The sequence below is a fragment of the Anguilla anguilla genome, chromosome 1 (assembly GCF_013347855.1).
Source record: "Anguilla anguilla isolate fAngAng1 chromosome 1, fAngAng1.pri, whole genome shotgun sequence".
Lineage (NCBI taxonomy): Eukaryota > Metazoa > Chordata > Actinopteri > Anguilliformes > Anguillidae > Anguilla > Anguilla anguilla.
Window position 1 is genome coordinate 31,183,512 of NC_049201.1, and position 12,888 is coordinate 31,196,399.

The 12,888-nt window shown below is 38.8% G+C and overlaps 1 protein-coding gene across 6 annotated transcripts in view; it reads left to right on the forward strand.

Annotated features, from left to right (window-relative positions):
* Window positions 1-2,202: 2,202 nt before the first annotated feature.
* Window positions 2,203-12,888, forward strand: part of grm1b (glutamate receptor, metabotropic 1b) — a 65,423-nt gene continuing 54,737 nt past the window's right edge. For 4 of the 6 annotated variants that reach the window (XM_035420154.1, XM_035420156.1, XM_035420157.1 and 1 more), the window contains exons 1-2: window positions 2,203-2,356; window positions 3,386-4,249. In XM_035420154.1, the coding sequence (XP_035276045.1) occupies window positions 3,538-4,249 (712 nt within the window). In that variant the 5' untranslated portion in view covers window positions 2,203-2,356; window positions 3,386-3,537. Of the gene's footprint in view, window positions 2,357-2,382; window positions 2,725-3,385; window positions 4,250-12,888 lie in introns of those variants that run through there. The other 2 variants (XM_035420155.1, XM_035420158.1) reach the window with 2 other exon arrangements.

The following is a 12,888-nucleotide window of genomic DNA, read 5'->3' on the forward strand; positions in this document are numbered from 1 at the left end:
GTCGTTTTTTCTGTTTCTCATCTCAGTAATTCCCTAGAGGGTGATATCTGGCAGCATGTAGCAGTCAACCTCACTTAGCTCTATCTGGGACACAGGAGGCCGATCGTAGCTACACATTTGTTCCTTAAAATGGATAGCGCTTTATGTATTTACAGTGGAAAGGGTGCTGCATTGCTGCACCCTTTCCGTTTGGTAATGTCTTTAAGGAGAGGGTATCCAGCAGAGGCTGAAGTATTGCTGTTCTTCCCTGCATCTCCATTATGTCATCCCCCCCCCCCCCCCCCCCCCCCCCCAACATGTCTTTGCAGACACCCCATGTTGGGTTTGACTGCTCTGTTTTAATGTGCTCTGCTTAATTCATATGAAATTCTGCTCTTACCTTCCTCTTACCTTAATTTGTATTTATGCCTTCCTTTTATGTCCGCGCTGACATATGTTTGAGCATTTCAGCCTAACCCCGCCCCAATCATTCTGCCTTTTCATATATCTCTGAGTGAAGACTGAAGTAAGAGCCTTGGGGTAGTCACTGATGCTTTCAGAAGGAAAAGTCACAAACATCTTTGATAAAGGAATTGCTTTTAGTTTGAATAATTTGTTATGTCTCCTTTTCCCAAGTCAGTAATATAGTTTGAATTGATGACCTACAATTCATATATTATGGAAAAGCAAGAACAGTCAAACTAGTTTCAAACCACTCATAGGGGATATCAGCAATCATTCCTTGTAGTAGGACTGCTACAGAGAATGTACAAGTTCTTATCTTATGGTCCCAGAGATATTTTAATATTATTTTAGTAATAATGTATTGCCTTTAATGCTAACCACCCCAGACATACTGGGAATACAGAGCACCATATCTAAAACTACAAGAAATCCCAACACTTGCAGTGTTCATACAATATCTGTGGGACGCATTCACAATGCTATAGTTCTAATTTTATCTATTGGCAGGCATGACAACTGTATCACCTAGACACCAAAAGATAAAATATCACAGTCTGGTCTGGTCCAAAGTCGCTAAAGATAGTCACTTCAGCAAACCATTTTTCAGATTTGTCATGCCAACTTCCAAGTATTCCTGCCTGGCACATTACTCTACTTGATCATTTAATCTGAATGATCCTTATATACAGAAGTTCATATGCAACTGGAGAATAATTCACTTCAATTCTAATTTTCACTGAGAATAACAAAAAAAGTTGTCATGAGGGCTTTGATATGACCAGTTTATTCCTTGGCCTGCTTTCCATTGTCAGATTCTGTAGAGACCCCTGTCACTGAGCTGAATAGTACCCTCCTGTGGAGATTATTAATGCCAGTATAGTTGAATGAATAGGTTATTATAGCCCAAAAATGAATCCAAGAGCACTAGATGGCCTACTTTGCTCCGATCTTTGACTGTTTGGGAAATGCACTAATCATCTAACTGACTTGTGTCTGGAAGACGTACAGCCTGTTCATTACTGTACATACTGTTGTGTACCATACTCTAATGAGAGCCCTGGTCATACAAGTCACCAGACATAACATAAGGACACAGATTTGTCTGCATAGCGGATCCCACAAAATGCATACACAGTAAAATGTCCAGTGTTAATTCAATTCAGAGTACATATGAGTCCAATAGGGACCAAATGTACTCTGTAAGAGTGGATTTTACACTGAATATTTTACTGAGTAGTCAGACTGCACCTCTCCAAGGTTGCGCTTGACATTTGGTGCCTAAGGAGTTTTTCAGCACAGCATGTCCAGTGTTTTTTGGAAGCTTGAGTCAGAAGCAGCCTGTAGGGACATCTGTCAGCATCATGTACAGACCCAGAATTATGCTGTCAGCAGTGGTTGGTTGACTATTTAAAATATTTAGGCAACAGTCGATAAGACAGATCCCATTTAAGCATCCCATCCTACTCAGTTTCTTGAATAACACCTGGGAAGAAGAACACGGCTGCATTACCACAGTGATACATTTGTAAAGTCTTGTACTGACCCATCCCATAGAAAGAAACTAAGCTAAGTAAAATGTTAATATAATAACTTAATAACTAACGCAAAGCGTGAATAGTTGCCTTTAAGGTCTATACCTACTTATCTGAAAAATTGTTGTTTTTGCAATCAAAGTTAAATTAATAAATAATTAAATCCTTCACTAATTAATTTGTGAAGCTTTACGTCCTCTTTTGTTATTGGGGTCACACTGCAGTTTATGTGACCCGGTTTTCAGGTGTAGTAAGAAGCTGAAAAGATGGGGGCACTCGCGTACACTTAAAAAATTGGCCATTCGTGCGGTTGCAACTCAAGAAGCCAACGACCGCACGGCTCAGAAGACGAATAGGCACACGATGTTACAAGGATTCAGGTACGTCCACATTCTTGCAACGTGATAAGTAATGGTCTAGGTCTTCCAATATGTGTAGTTTCTGTTGTTAGTATTGCGATAGTTGTTGCCATTGTTTTTCCTTCTGTTGGTGACAGGTTTCTTAAAACGAGAATCAAGAGGTGGACTGGTTCTTATATGGTATTCGCACTTCACTCTGCCTCATTCAGTCCAGTTCGTTAATGGTGAGACAACTGAGACAATTCAATACGCAGGACATGAAAATTGTTTTATTTGATTTTATTATACTGCGCAGCTATCATAAATTGTTTTTCCCTGCACGTTAATTTTAAGTTTTCGACAACCTCTGATTTATATGTTTGTCGCAGAGCAAATCTCATATATCTAAGGTAAGTGGCACAACATGTTCTTGACTATTTTTCCACTACGTTGCAATGCATGATTACATTTTTTCTCGATATTTCGTGAAAGATAGACTTAGAAAACCAGGGGTTTCGGACAGTTAAACGCTAACAATAAACATTAACTGCACATGTATGGGGAATGCACACTACTCTAACTAGCTAAATAAATAAATAAATAAATAAATAAATAAAATCTGTACAACAGTGGCATTCCGTTCCAACATAAAGCTTGTATCTGCCTTCAGACTGATTCGTAAAGGGCATGTCTAAAACGAAGCTGCCAAGGAGCGCTGTCCAGCGTTCTGAACTTCGGTTGGCTAGAATGAACATCAATAGCAAAAAATGTTGTTTTCCAGTTTTAACTCACATAGCTATATGAAGTATTAAAAGAATAATATAAGTACTCATGTTTTTTTGTGAAAGTCTTTTCATCTAAACTTGACTTTACGGAGGTTTTAACTTGGAGCTTACCCACATGAAATTGGGTGCCTCTGGCTTCTTCAGCTTGAACCGTTCGAACACGGAATGTTGCAGTAAGTTGACATAGTGTATTTACAATAACACCATGAAATATTGCAGCAGACCAACACTGTAGCCTAGTTATGAATTTTTCTTCTTAAAGTTAAATGTGAACTTTTCTTTCCAGCTATTTTCTCAAAGTGGATCAATTTAGGAAAAGATTCGTGCAAATGATGGTTCCATCTTCAAGCTTGGATTTATGGAAAAACAACCAACCACCCAAATCAGTTGCCGAGCGGATACGACCCCATAGCTGAAACCAGAGGAACAACGCGGAATATGGAACGTCTCCAAATTAATTTTGTTCGAGTTTTATTCTTTCCGGTTATACTATTGAACAAATTTTGCCTCCTGGAAAAACAGTATGAGAGGTCAGTGGTTCCTCAAGCGGCGGCTCGCGCAGTGGCCAGAATGGACGGAGACATTATCATTGGAGCCCTTTTCTCCGTTCACCACCAGCCCTCCGCCGAGAAGGTGGCCGAGAGAAAATGTGGGGAGGTGAGGGAACAGTACGGAATTCAGAGGGTGGAGGCGATGTTCCACGCTTTGGACCTGATCAATTCAGACCCTGATCTCTTACCTAACATCACCCTGGGTTGCGAAATCCGGGACTCCTGCTGGCACTCTTCAGTTGCTTTGGAACAAAGTATCGAGTTCATAAGGGACTCGCTCATATCCATTAGGGACGACAAGGACGGATCTAAGTGGTGCATCGACGGGCCGCCTTCGAATCAACCTCCTGCGACAAAGAAACCAATCGCCGGCGTTATTGGACCAGGTTCGAGTTCGGTGGCGATACAAGTTCAAAACTTACTGCAACTATTCAATATACCCCAGATTGCTTACTCTGCCACCAGTATTGACTTGAGTGACAAAACACTCTTCAAATACTTCCTGAGAGTCGTGCCCTCCGACACACTTCAAGCCAGGGCCCTTTTGGATATTGTCAAACGCTACAACTGGACGTACGTGTCTGCCGTGCACACAGAGGGTAAGTTGATTATCAATTTGATTATCCCTTTAATTAAACTGACACTAGTGCTGTAAACATCAGTAGCTTCCTTTCAAGTACTAATGTCTTACGGCTAAAACCACAAGACGTATATGGGCAAAATAGTTATACAGTCGAAATGGGTAGCCTATATTGAAATAAATGTAGTTGCACATATTTGACTCAGAGGGAATATGAGTCAAATATGGACTATATATATAGCCTATGGTAGAGTTGATTTAACACTGAACTTTTTACCGTGCATACTAGGTAAAAATCATATTGCGGTGATTGGTTATTTTTGATTAAATTATTGTACATACATGTAGGCTACAACGAATAAGTGCTTTACATTGCTCGCCAAGTCATTGACAACACATCTTGTCTTAACAAGCCTGAGTTTGAAAGTCCTCATTTCATGCGAGCGAGCTCATTGATAAGCAGTCCTGCAATGGAACAGTTACCTATAAGATTTAGTTGGACGTGTTCGGGACATATGCTAAACGTGAGTAGCCTACGATGTATCAATGATATTTGAGTATCCATTTTATATCTGTAAATGCTCAATATAACAATCAATAAAAACTACCACAAATTTTGGTGAAGAAAATATAACCTATATGTCTTGGGATCACAGCTGCCTTTTTGTAATATACAATTGTTTCATCTTCAAATACATTACGATTAGTTTTTAACTGAGAATTTGTGTCCAGTAAATACAAAACGTCATCCCAGTTTAATTGTTTTAAAACTCAAATGCCTAGAGGGAATAAATAAGCTATAGCTTACATTTATAAATCTATACTGTATAGATGACCCGACTATGCGCAAGACGACAGCGAAAGTATATTTAATAGTGACTAATGTGCCAAGGTTGAGCGTTTAAAGGATAAGCCTCCTACAAAGATACCGCATACAATTTAATGCACGGCTGATGGCGGGCAATCTGTTAGTCACCTGTCAGATGCAGGTGAAATCCTCCGAAAAATCCTTCTAAAATAACTATATAATAGGTCATATAAAATACCACGTGCTCTTCAAATGGGTCTCCTGAACTCACGAAAAACATTTCACGTAATGTCTCTTTTTATTGTTTGATGGATTCATTAGTCCTACCCTTTTAGTTTGTGTGTGACCAACAGTTCAGGAGTGGGTTTCACAAACGCAAGCTATTCTACAAACTCTTAAGAGGAATTTAACAGCGTTTTTGCAAAGCGTGTTCTCGTTAAAACATGAGTAGGCCTAGTTGACAAATCGGTGTCATGAGTTTGTACTCCACTCGTTTTTACCCAATCAACGCTGAACAGTGCTCAAAATGTGAAAATATATCGAGTCATCCAACCATAACCATTTTGAATCCTAGCATCTTTTCAAACTAAATAGCCCGCATAAATATTAAAATGAAAGATTTCAGGAATAAGTTGCAGGTTAAATAATTAAGTAAAATTTCCCGAAAATTATCCGCCTCTGGCTTAATCTGTGAAGTTTTCTAGTGTATTCTGGGGCAGCAATTTATTTTATTAATGACATGTAAAAAGTCACAAATGATGTTCTTCTTGTTAATGGAATTGAATTGTATTAATTTAATTTGGATAATTAAAAATAATAAAGTTATCAATGTGACAGTACCATGTCGAATTTAATTTAACAGGCCTATACTGTCATTCCAAATCATATTCAAATAGTTTTGTTTTATTTTACGAGTATGTATTTATATATATATATATATATATATATATATATGTGTGTGTGTATTCTGTCGATATACATGACTATGGATGCTACTACACTTTTTAGGCTGTTGTAGGCTGATTGTAACCATTCATCGAAAGCGCATGCGTATTGTATGAGCTACCAGAGCGGATGGCTGGAGCGGGATCTGAAACAGGTTCGTTGCTGCGAACGGGTGATCTAGACAGCTTGTAACTCAAGGGTGTAGAGACCCTTTCATGACGAATTTGTTTAAGAAACCCACGTTGTTTTAAGAGCGATCTTAAGAGGCATTTTTAGAGGTTCTTAGCGTTAAGAGGCTTTCGGGAAACCCACCACACCACCAAGATCTGGCTCGGGCTATTTGAAGAAGAGTAAGAAACCGGAAATTCCCTTCGTAATTCTAATTTAACATATAAATCCACTTCGAAAAATGTGTTTTTGTTAGTTGCTTTCAATTGTCAGAACAGGCTAATTAAAGTAAATGTAAGAGAAATGGGCAGTGGTAGTGGGTAAGCCAAGTGTTCACACCAAGTCAATGGGCTTTGTATAATAAATAAGAACATATGAATATTGATGACAGGTTGCCATTCAACCCATTTAGGCTTGTCATATTGGTCGCTATTGATAGAGTAAGGGCTTGAATACTACAACGATCTCTGGTTCTAGTACATGACCTGGCAATGTTCATCCATCCATCCATTATCTATACCCGCTTGTCCTTAGCAGGGTTAAAGGGGGTGCTGGAGCCTATCCCAGCATGCATTGGGCAGAATTACACCCTGGACAGGCCTTATCTATCGCAGGGCACACACACCATTCACTCATGCACTCATACCTAGGCGCAATTTAGAGTCCCCAGTTAGCCTACCTGCATGTCTTTGGTCTGTGGGCTACCCACTGCACCATTCTACATGTTTAATTTTAAATAAAAAACTATGACTGCACATAATACATGCTATACATGCATTTGTCTCATTATTCATGCTATGTTGTCTATCCCTGTAACAACTGAGACTCCTGAGCATTCATAAAATTGATATTGATACAAACCAAAGCTAAACACTTTCCCAGGGAGGTTAATAGTTTTGCAGTTTACTGTAGTGCTGAAGCAAGCAATATGAGTGGTATTGGGGTGTGAATGTTGTGTTCTCTGACATAGTCATCATTACAGTGTGTAAAATAATATGAGTGCAGCAAGACTGCTGGGTTTTCTGCAGTGGGAGTTTAGCTTGTGTAGCAATGGAGGTACTGTATGAAACAACATTGTGTTGTGAGGGTTATATGGAGATGTTTTGCATTATGGAGGCAACTATCCTGGTTTACATCTAATGTACTTTACAGACAGAGTACCAGACAGATATCTATACACTATGAAGGTGAGCATTATTAAAAGCTGACAAAAACAACTAAAAACACATCTGTGGTAATGTGGAAATGTCCATACAGGCTTATACTGTATTGTGGTATTATTGAGGTGACCTTCCATCAAGGCTGATATCAGTGGCAGAATGGAAGGGCTGATATCTGTTGTGTTATTTCAGGCTGTTCTGATGTACATTTATCGTAATTTAAAGACAAGTCTCTAGATATGTGTAGCAGTTAGCTTATTTAAATATCTATATGGTATTGTGAAGGTGACATTCCAGGATGATATACTGACTATTATGTAGACACACTTTCAGATTGATATTGTGTTATAAAAGAGCACAAATGTCAAGCTGATATCTGTATCATTATAAATATGACCTTCTATATACACAGATATTTGTAGCATTCTGGAGGTAAGTGATATCTGAGTAGCATTTGTAGCATTCTGCACTTCTTCGCACTTGCAAGTGCCCTCTTCGGACTTGCACTTCCAGAACACGTCTCCTGTCTGTTCTGGCCCCACGATGGTGGAATGACCTCCCTGTGGAGGTCAGAACAGCTGAGACTGTGACCCATTTCAAACGACGACTGAAGACCCACCTCTTCAGGCTGCACCTCTCCCCATCCCTCCCTTCCCCCCTGTAAATGACTAAACTTAGGGTTGTAACTAGGCAGCTGTTTCATAGGTGACTTAGGCGCATCAACTGTCTTAACGATTACTTGTATTTTTATTTATTTTATTTTTATTTTTCCATAGATTGCGTTGTTGCCGTTCTCGTTGTTAGTGTTAATCAGTTTAACCATCAGGGTCCAAGTTGAACTATGCGGTTGTTCCCTGTACTTGGACCGGTACTTCTCTCTAGGGGTTTCGTCATACTTGTTCCTGGTTATGGTTATACACTTTGTTGTACGTCGCTCTGGATAAGAGCGTCTGCCAAATGCCTGTAATGTAATGTAATGTAATGTAATGTAAAGTGATATCTGAGATGCTAAGGAGGTGAGATCTAGGCTAATATATGTGGTATTATGGAGGCAAGCTTCTCTCAAGGCTTCTATCGTTAGTGAGATTCCATACAGGCTGATATCTGTGGTAATATTGAGGTGAAATGTCATCAAGGCTGATATCTGTAGTATTACAGAAGTGAGCTTCCATACAGGCTGACATCTGGTCTTATGGAAGCACAATTCAATCAAGACTGGTATTATGTACTGACTGGTGTTTGTTGTATTATATGGATAAGCTCTTATCCAGGCTGACATCAACTGCATAATCGAGGAGATCAACCAAGTGGCATGAGTATTACTGAATGCAGTGTTCAGGTTTATAAAAAGCCTGAAAGTCTTGGGGCTCTATCTTAGACCCGGCGCAAAGCGGAGCCAAGCGTAACGCAAGTGTCTTTGCTAGTTTCAAACTGACACAGTTGTCATTGCCCATGTTGTTTAAATAGCAAATGTACTTGCGCCCATCTGAGCGCCCATGGTCTTAAAATGAGGTGTGGTCAGGCGCATTGTTGGCGCATTGCTATCTTGAGGCAGCGGAAAGCGATTGCGTGATTGACCCACAACAACCTGGTCTTAAGTCAATGGCGCAGTATTTTACTGTTATTTTAAGGGCGCATTATTAAGATAGTAATATGCACCTACATAGGCGGGTGCACAACATGATATATAAAAAAAAAAAAAAAAATACATGTCATAATGGTTAGTCATAGAATTTATCAGAATTAGCTAATCTACTACTTGGCACATCCGCCATTATAATAGCAATCCGCCAAGGTGGCACCTGGCTTTTAAAGGGAATGGGAGATGACACGCTGATTGGTTTATTTCATGTTACGCCCAAAACACACCTATGATTAATTAACAGACTAAGTACAACCCCTTTGAACCATGCGCCTTACTTTGTGCTCAGATTATCTAGAACTAGAAAAAGTGGATTTGGACACGCCCTAAATGTACTTGCGCCATGCACTTTAGACCATGCGCTTAGATCGTTAAAATATAGCCTTTGTAGTTCATCAATCATTCAGTCAGATCATCTGCCTTTTACCCCTGCTCCATCCATGTAACTGACATAAAAATATGTAGTTCATGTCCATTGACCCATTACTTCATTCGTTCATCCCTCATATGATTTATACTGCATATACATCAAACATGTGTAGGCGTATGCATACTACAGTTAAAAAAACAAATCAGACATTGACAATTTTGATACTGAAATGTTCACAGTTTAATACAAATACACGTGATTTGAATGTACACATAGACATTTGGCAGAAAGGCTGTGTGATATCTCTTCAAAAATGTTTCAATATTATGTATAAATTATATTCATTACTTTATGTATAATATTCATTATGTATAAACCATGGATGGGAGAGGTCCTGTTTCAAAAGCATAACTCAACTGCCAATAATTAATACATTCCTTACTCTTCTTCTCCCTTTTTTTAGGTTTGACGCAAATTATTTATGTAACCTCATACCTAAACTTCATATCATTCTGAAATGCATCCTCACAATTATTCTCTTCCTTTATAGCATATAAGCCCACAAAAGCTCCACAGTCATATGTGTCCATGGATTACACTAAATAATAGAGTAGCAACAAGACGATGCCCTAGATTCAATCACATGCACTTTAAGGGCATATGCACTTCAAACAAGGCTTACCCTTCTTTGGATTTAATCAAACTCTATGCCCATAAGGCTGAACTTTTGGCTTATAAGGACTGAATATCAAGAGAACAAGAAAAGGCGTGGCCTGAAATCTGTGCCTGGGCTGGAGGAAAGAGCTTTTTGAAAGAGCAGGAGAGTGTCTGTCCAAGGAATCTGTCCAAGGAGTTTGGCTTCAAATTTACAAACTCTCCTGTTTTAATAAAAAGAATAAAACAACATACTCCAAAAAAATTGCAATTTTACATGATTTATTCAGCATTGTATGCATAATGCAATTAACAAGAAGTATTTTTTCCAGCTTTTGCTTCTAATATTATGTACATACATTTTATATTGATAATTTTCAGATAATAATGAACAGGAGGCAACAAACCTTGGTAATTCAAAGTAGTTATTTCAGGTGCTGATAGAGCTTACCAGGAAATATAATTTCAGTTGTAGAATTAATATTCTAACTGTTTGTTGAAAATATGTTTTGTGTGTTTAATGATAATAATTGAGGACCTTCAAATTTTATCAAATGTCATATTGTGGTTCAAAATCTTGTGGGGCCAGCGTGAATGATTTGAGTTGAGTACAGACAGCCACCAGAAGCCAGTGGAGGGGATTAAAAAGTAGGGTAGCATGAGAGAATTTATGCAAAGTGAAGATCAGGCAATGTTCTGGGCCAGTTACTGTATAGTGGCCTAATGGCACAGGCCTATAAACTTACCAGGAAGGTGTTGCAGTAGTCCAAATTAGAAATTACTAGGGTGTTGATTAGTGACTGTGTATGTAGCGGGTGTAGCTTGGCTAGTTCGCTAGTGGAGCACAGTAAAAGGTGTGGTAAAGCAAATGTCTCGTAGCAGGCTACTGCAACACTCTCTGATGACGCAACTCTCAGATTAAAAAATAACGTTGCGCTTGGCTAGGGGCCATTTCGCTTTTAGCTGACTGGTAATCTCTCCCTCACTACCCATCTTCCGCCGTGGTCTGAAGACTCATCTCTTCAGACTGTACCTGGACTATCCACCACCAGTCTGTATATTATTTCACTCTAAATCCACGCCCCCCCCCCCTTTCATGACACTCGTTACATGTTCCCCCATCCCAGCACTTTTTGGTAATTTGTATTTGTCCTAATACTGTAGCTTGTTCTTCTGCCTAGTTGGCTTTGCAGAGGTTAAGTCAGAATAGTGTTCACTGTGTGAACTAAACTGTGTTCTTGGCTAGAAATAGCTGTACAAAATAAGTATTGTATCTTATTGAACTTGTGTTTTGTAGTTGTCCATGACCATGAAATGCACTTTTTGTACGTTACTTTGGATAAAAGCGTCTGCCAAATAAATGTAATGTAATGTAATGTAACGCGTTTGCTTAAGAAAGCTTTGGATGAGTGCGAGACCTGTGTTCAAATCCCTGCTCGAACTCTGGAAAATCTTCAACTTGTTGGTTACATGTAGCCTTTTGTGTGAGTAAGGGCCAGATTCTCAGTTCTCGTTTTGAACTGAGAACCAGCGGAACTGGGTTGTGACTGACAGGTTATTCAGGGTCATATAAAGTTTCTTAGCAGAATGGAGCCATAAGCAATGATTGAAGCATCAATCTGTGGAATCCCTTTGCTGGGAGGAACAGGGGTTCTGTCTTCCCCTGGCTGAGCTTCAGGTGGTGTGTTGTCCAGGTTGGAATGTCAGCCAGGCTTCCTGAGGTCCATGCCTGAACTTGGGTGCCAGAGTGAAAAAATGAGAAAATCCATTGCGTGTCTTCAGCGTAGTGATAGTATGACATGCCCCAAACTGAGATAACTGAACCATGTGATTTAATGTAAAGAGAGAAGGGAAGATGGTCAAGTTCATTTGCTCCACTTCCAGCCCAAGCAATACAATTTAGGCCACACATTTACCTGTTTCTTTGATTTTCGCTTTTAAAGAGTTTCAAGATTTGATTGAATATAGAACATAAGTCTGGTTTGACTGTATATGCCCTTAAACTATATATGTGTTTTGGATTGAGTTTAGAATATTGGTTAGATGCAACCATCTAATCACTGTTTTTGGAGTGCTTCTAAAACAAATTGTGGTTTTGTTTCACAAAGCATCTTCCAAAGCTCATGCCTGGACATTGCTGGAGAAGTTGGCTCGTTGGCAATCATTGCATTCCTCAGCTTCCCATTGTTTCAGTGGTAATTCGTATGCCCATAAACATTTCATTCATGGAGAATAGGTTCCAGTTGGTGAACACATTTACTGTTAACATAATATTTAATTGATAGCAATATCCATGATTATCCATGTAGAAACACATTTCAAATGAAACTTTGTAGGATCAAATGTTATAATTAAAAATTGTATATTCACATTTACAATAAGTATGTTAAGTACTTGAGATGTAAAATTGTACTGTTGGTGATAACGCACTGGTAGTGGTAGTGGTGAGGGTGATAGTAGTGTTGATGATAGTAGTAGTAGTAGTAGTAAAAGTAGCAGTAGCATTAGGAATATTCAAGGGATAACAGAATCATTGTGGAAGAACGTTATACACTACAATATCATAGTACCTATGCAATATTGTACATAATACCTTATTTGCGTAATGTGTAAATAACATAATTCAAGTATTACAATATCTTCGTTCATCCTCCTGGGTAGTGAGTTCTCAAATCCAGAAAAAAAATTATCTTTGCAATAGTTTTCTGTCCTTATGTCCAGTGTCCACCCATCAGTGAGGTAAAATCCCCTCCGTCCCCAAAAATGTATGTATATCATGTATGCATTTATATTGCTAACATGTTTCAAAGTCATTTTTATGTTGCAAAAAATCAATTTTTTTACAGTGTCCTGTATTCCAAATGCTATGGTATGGAATTGTATGTAGCATACTATAAATGTGTAACCTAGA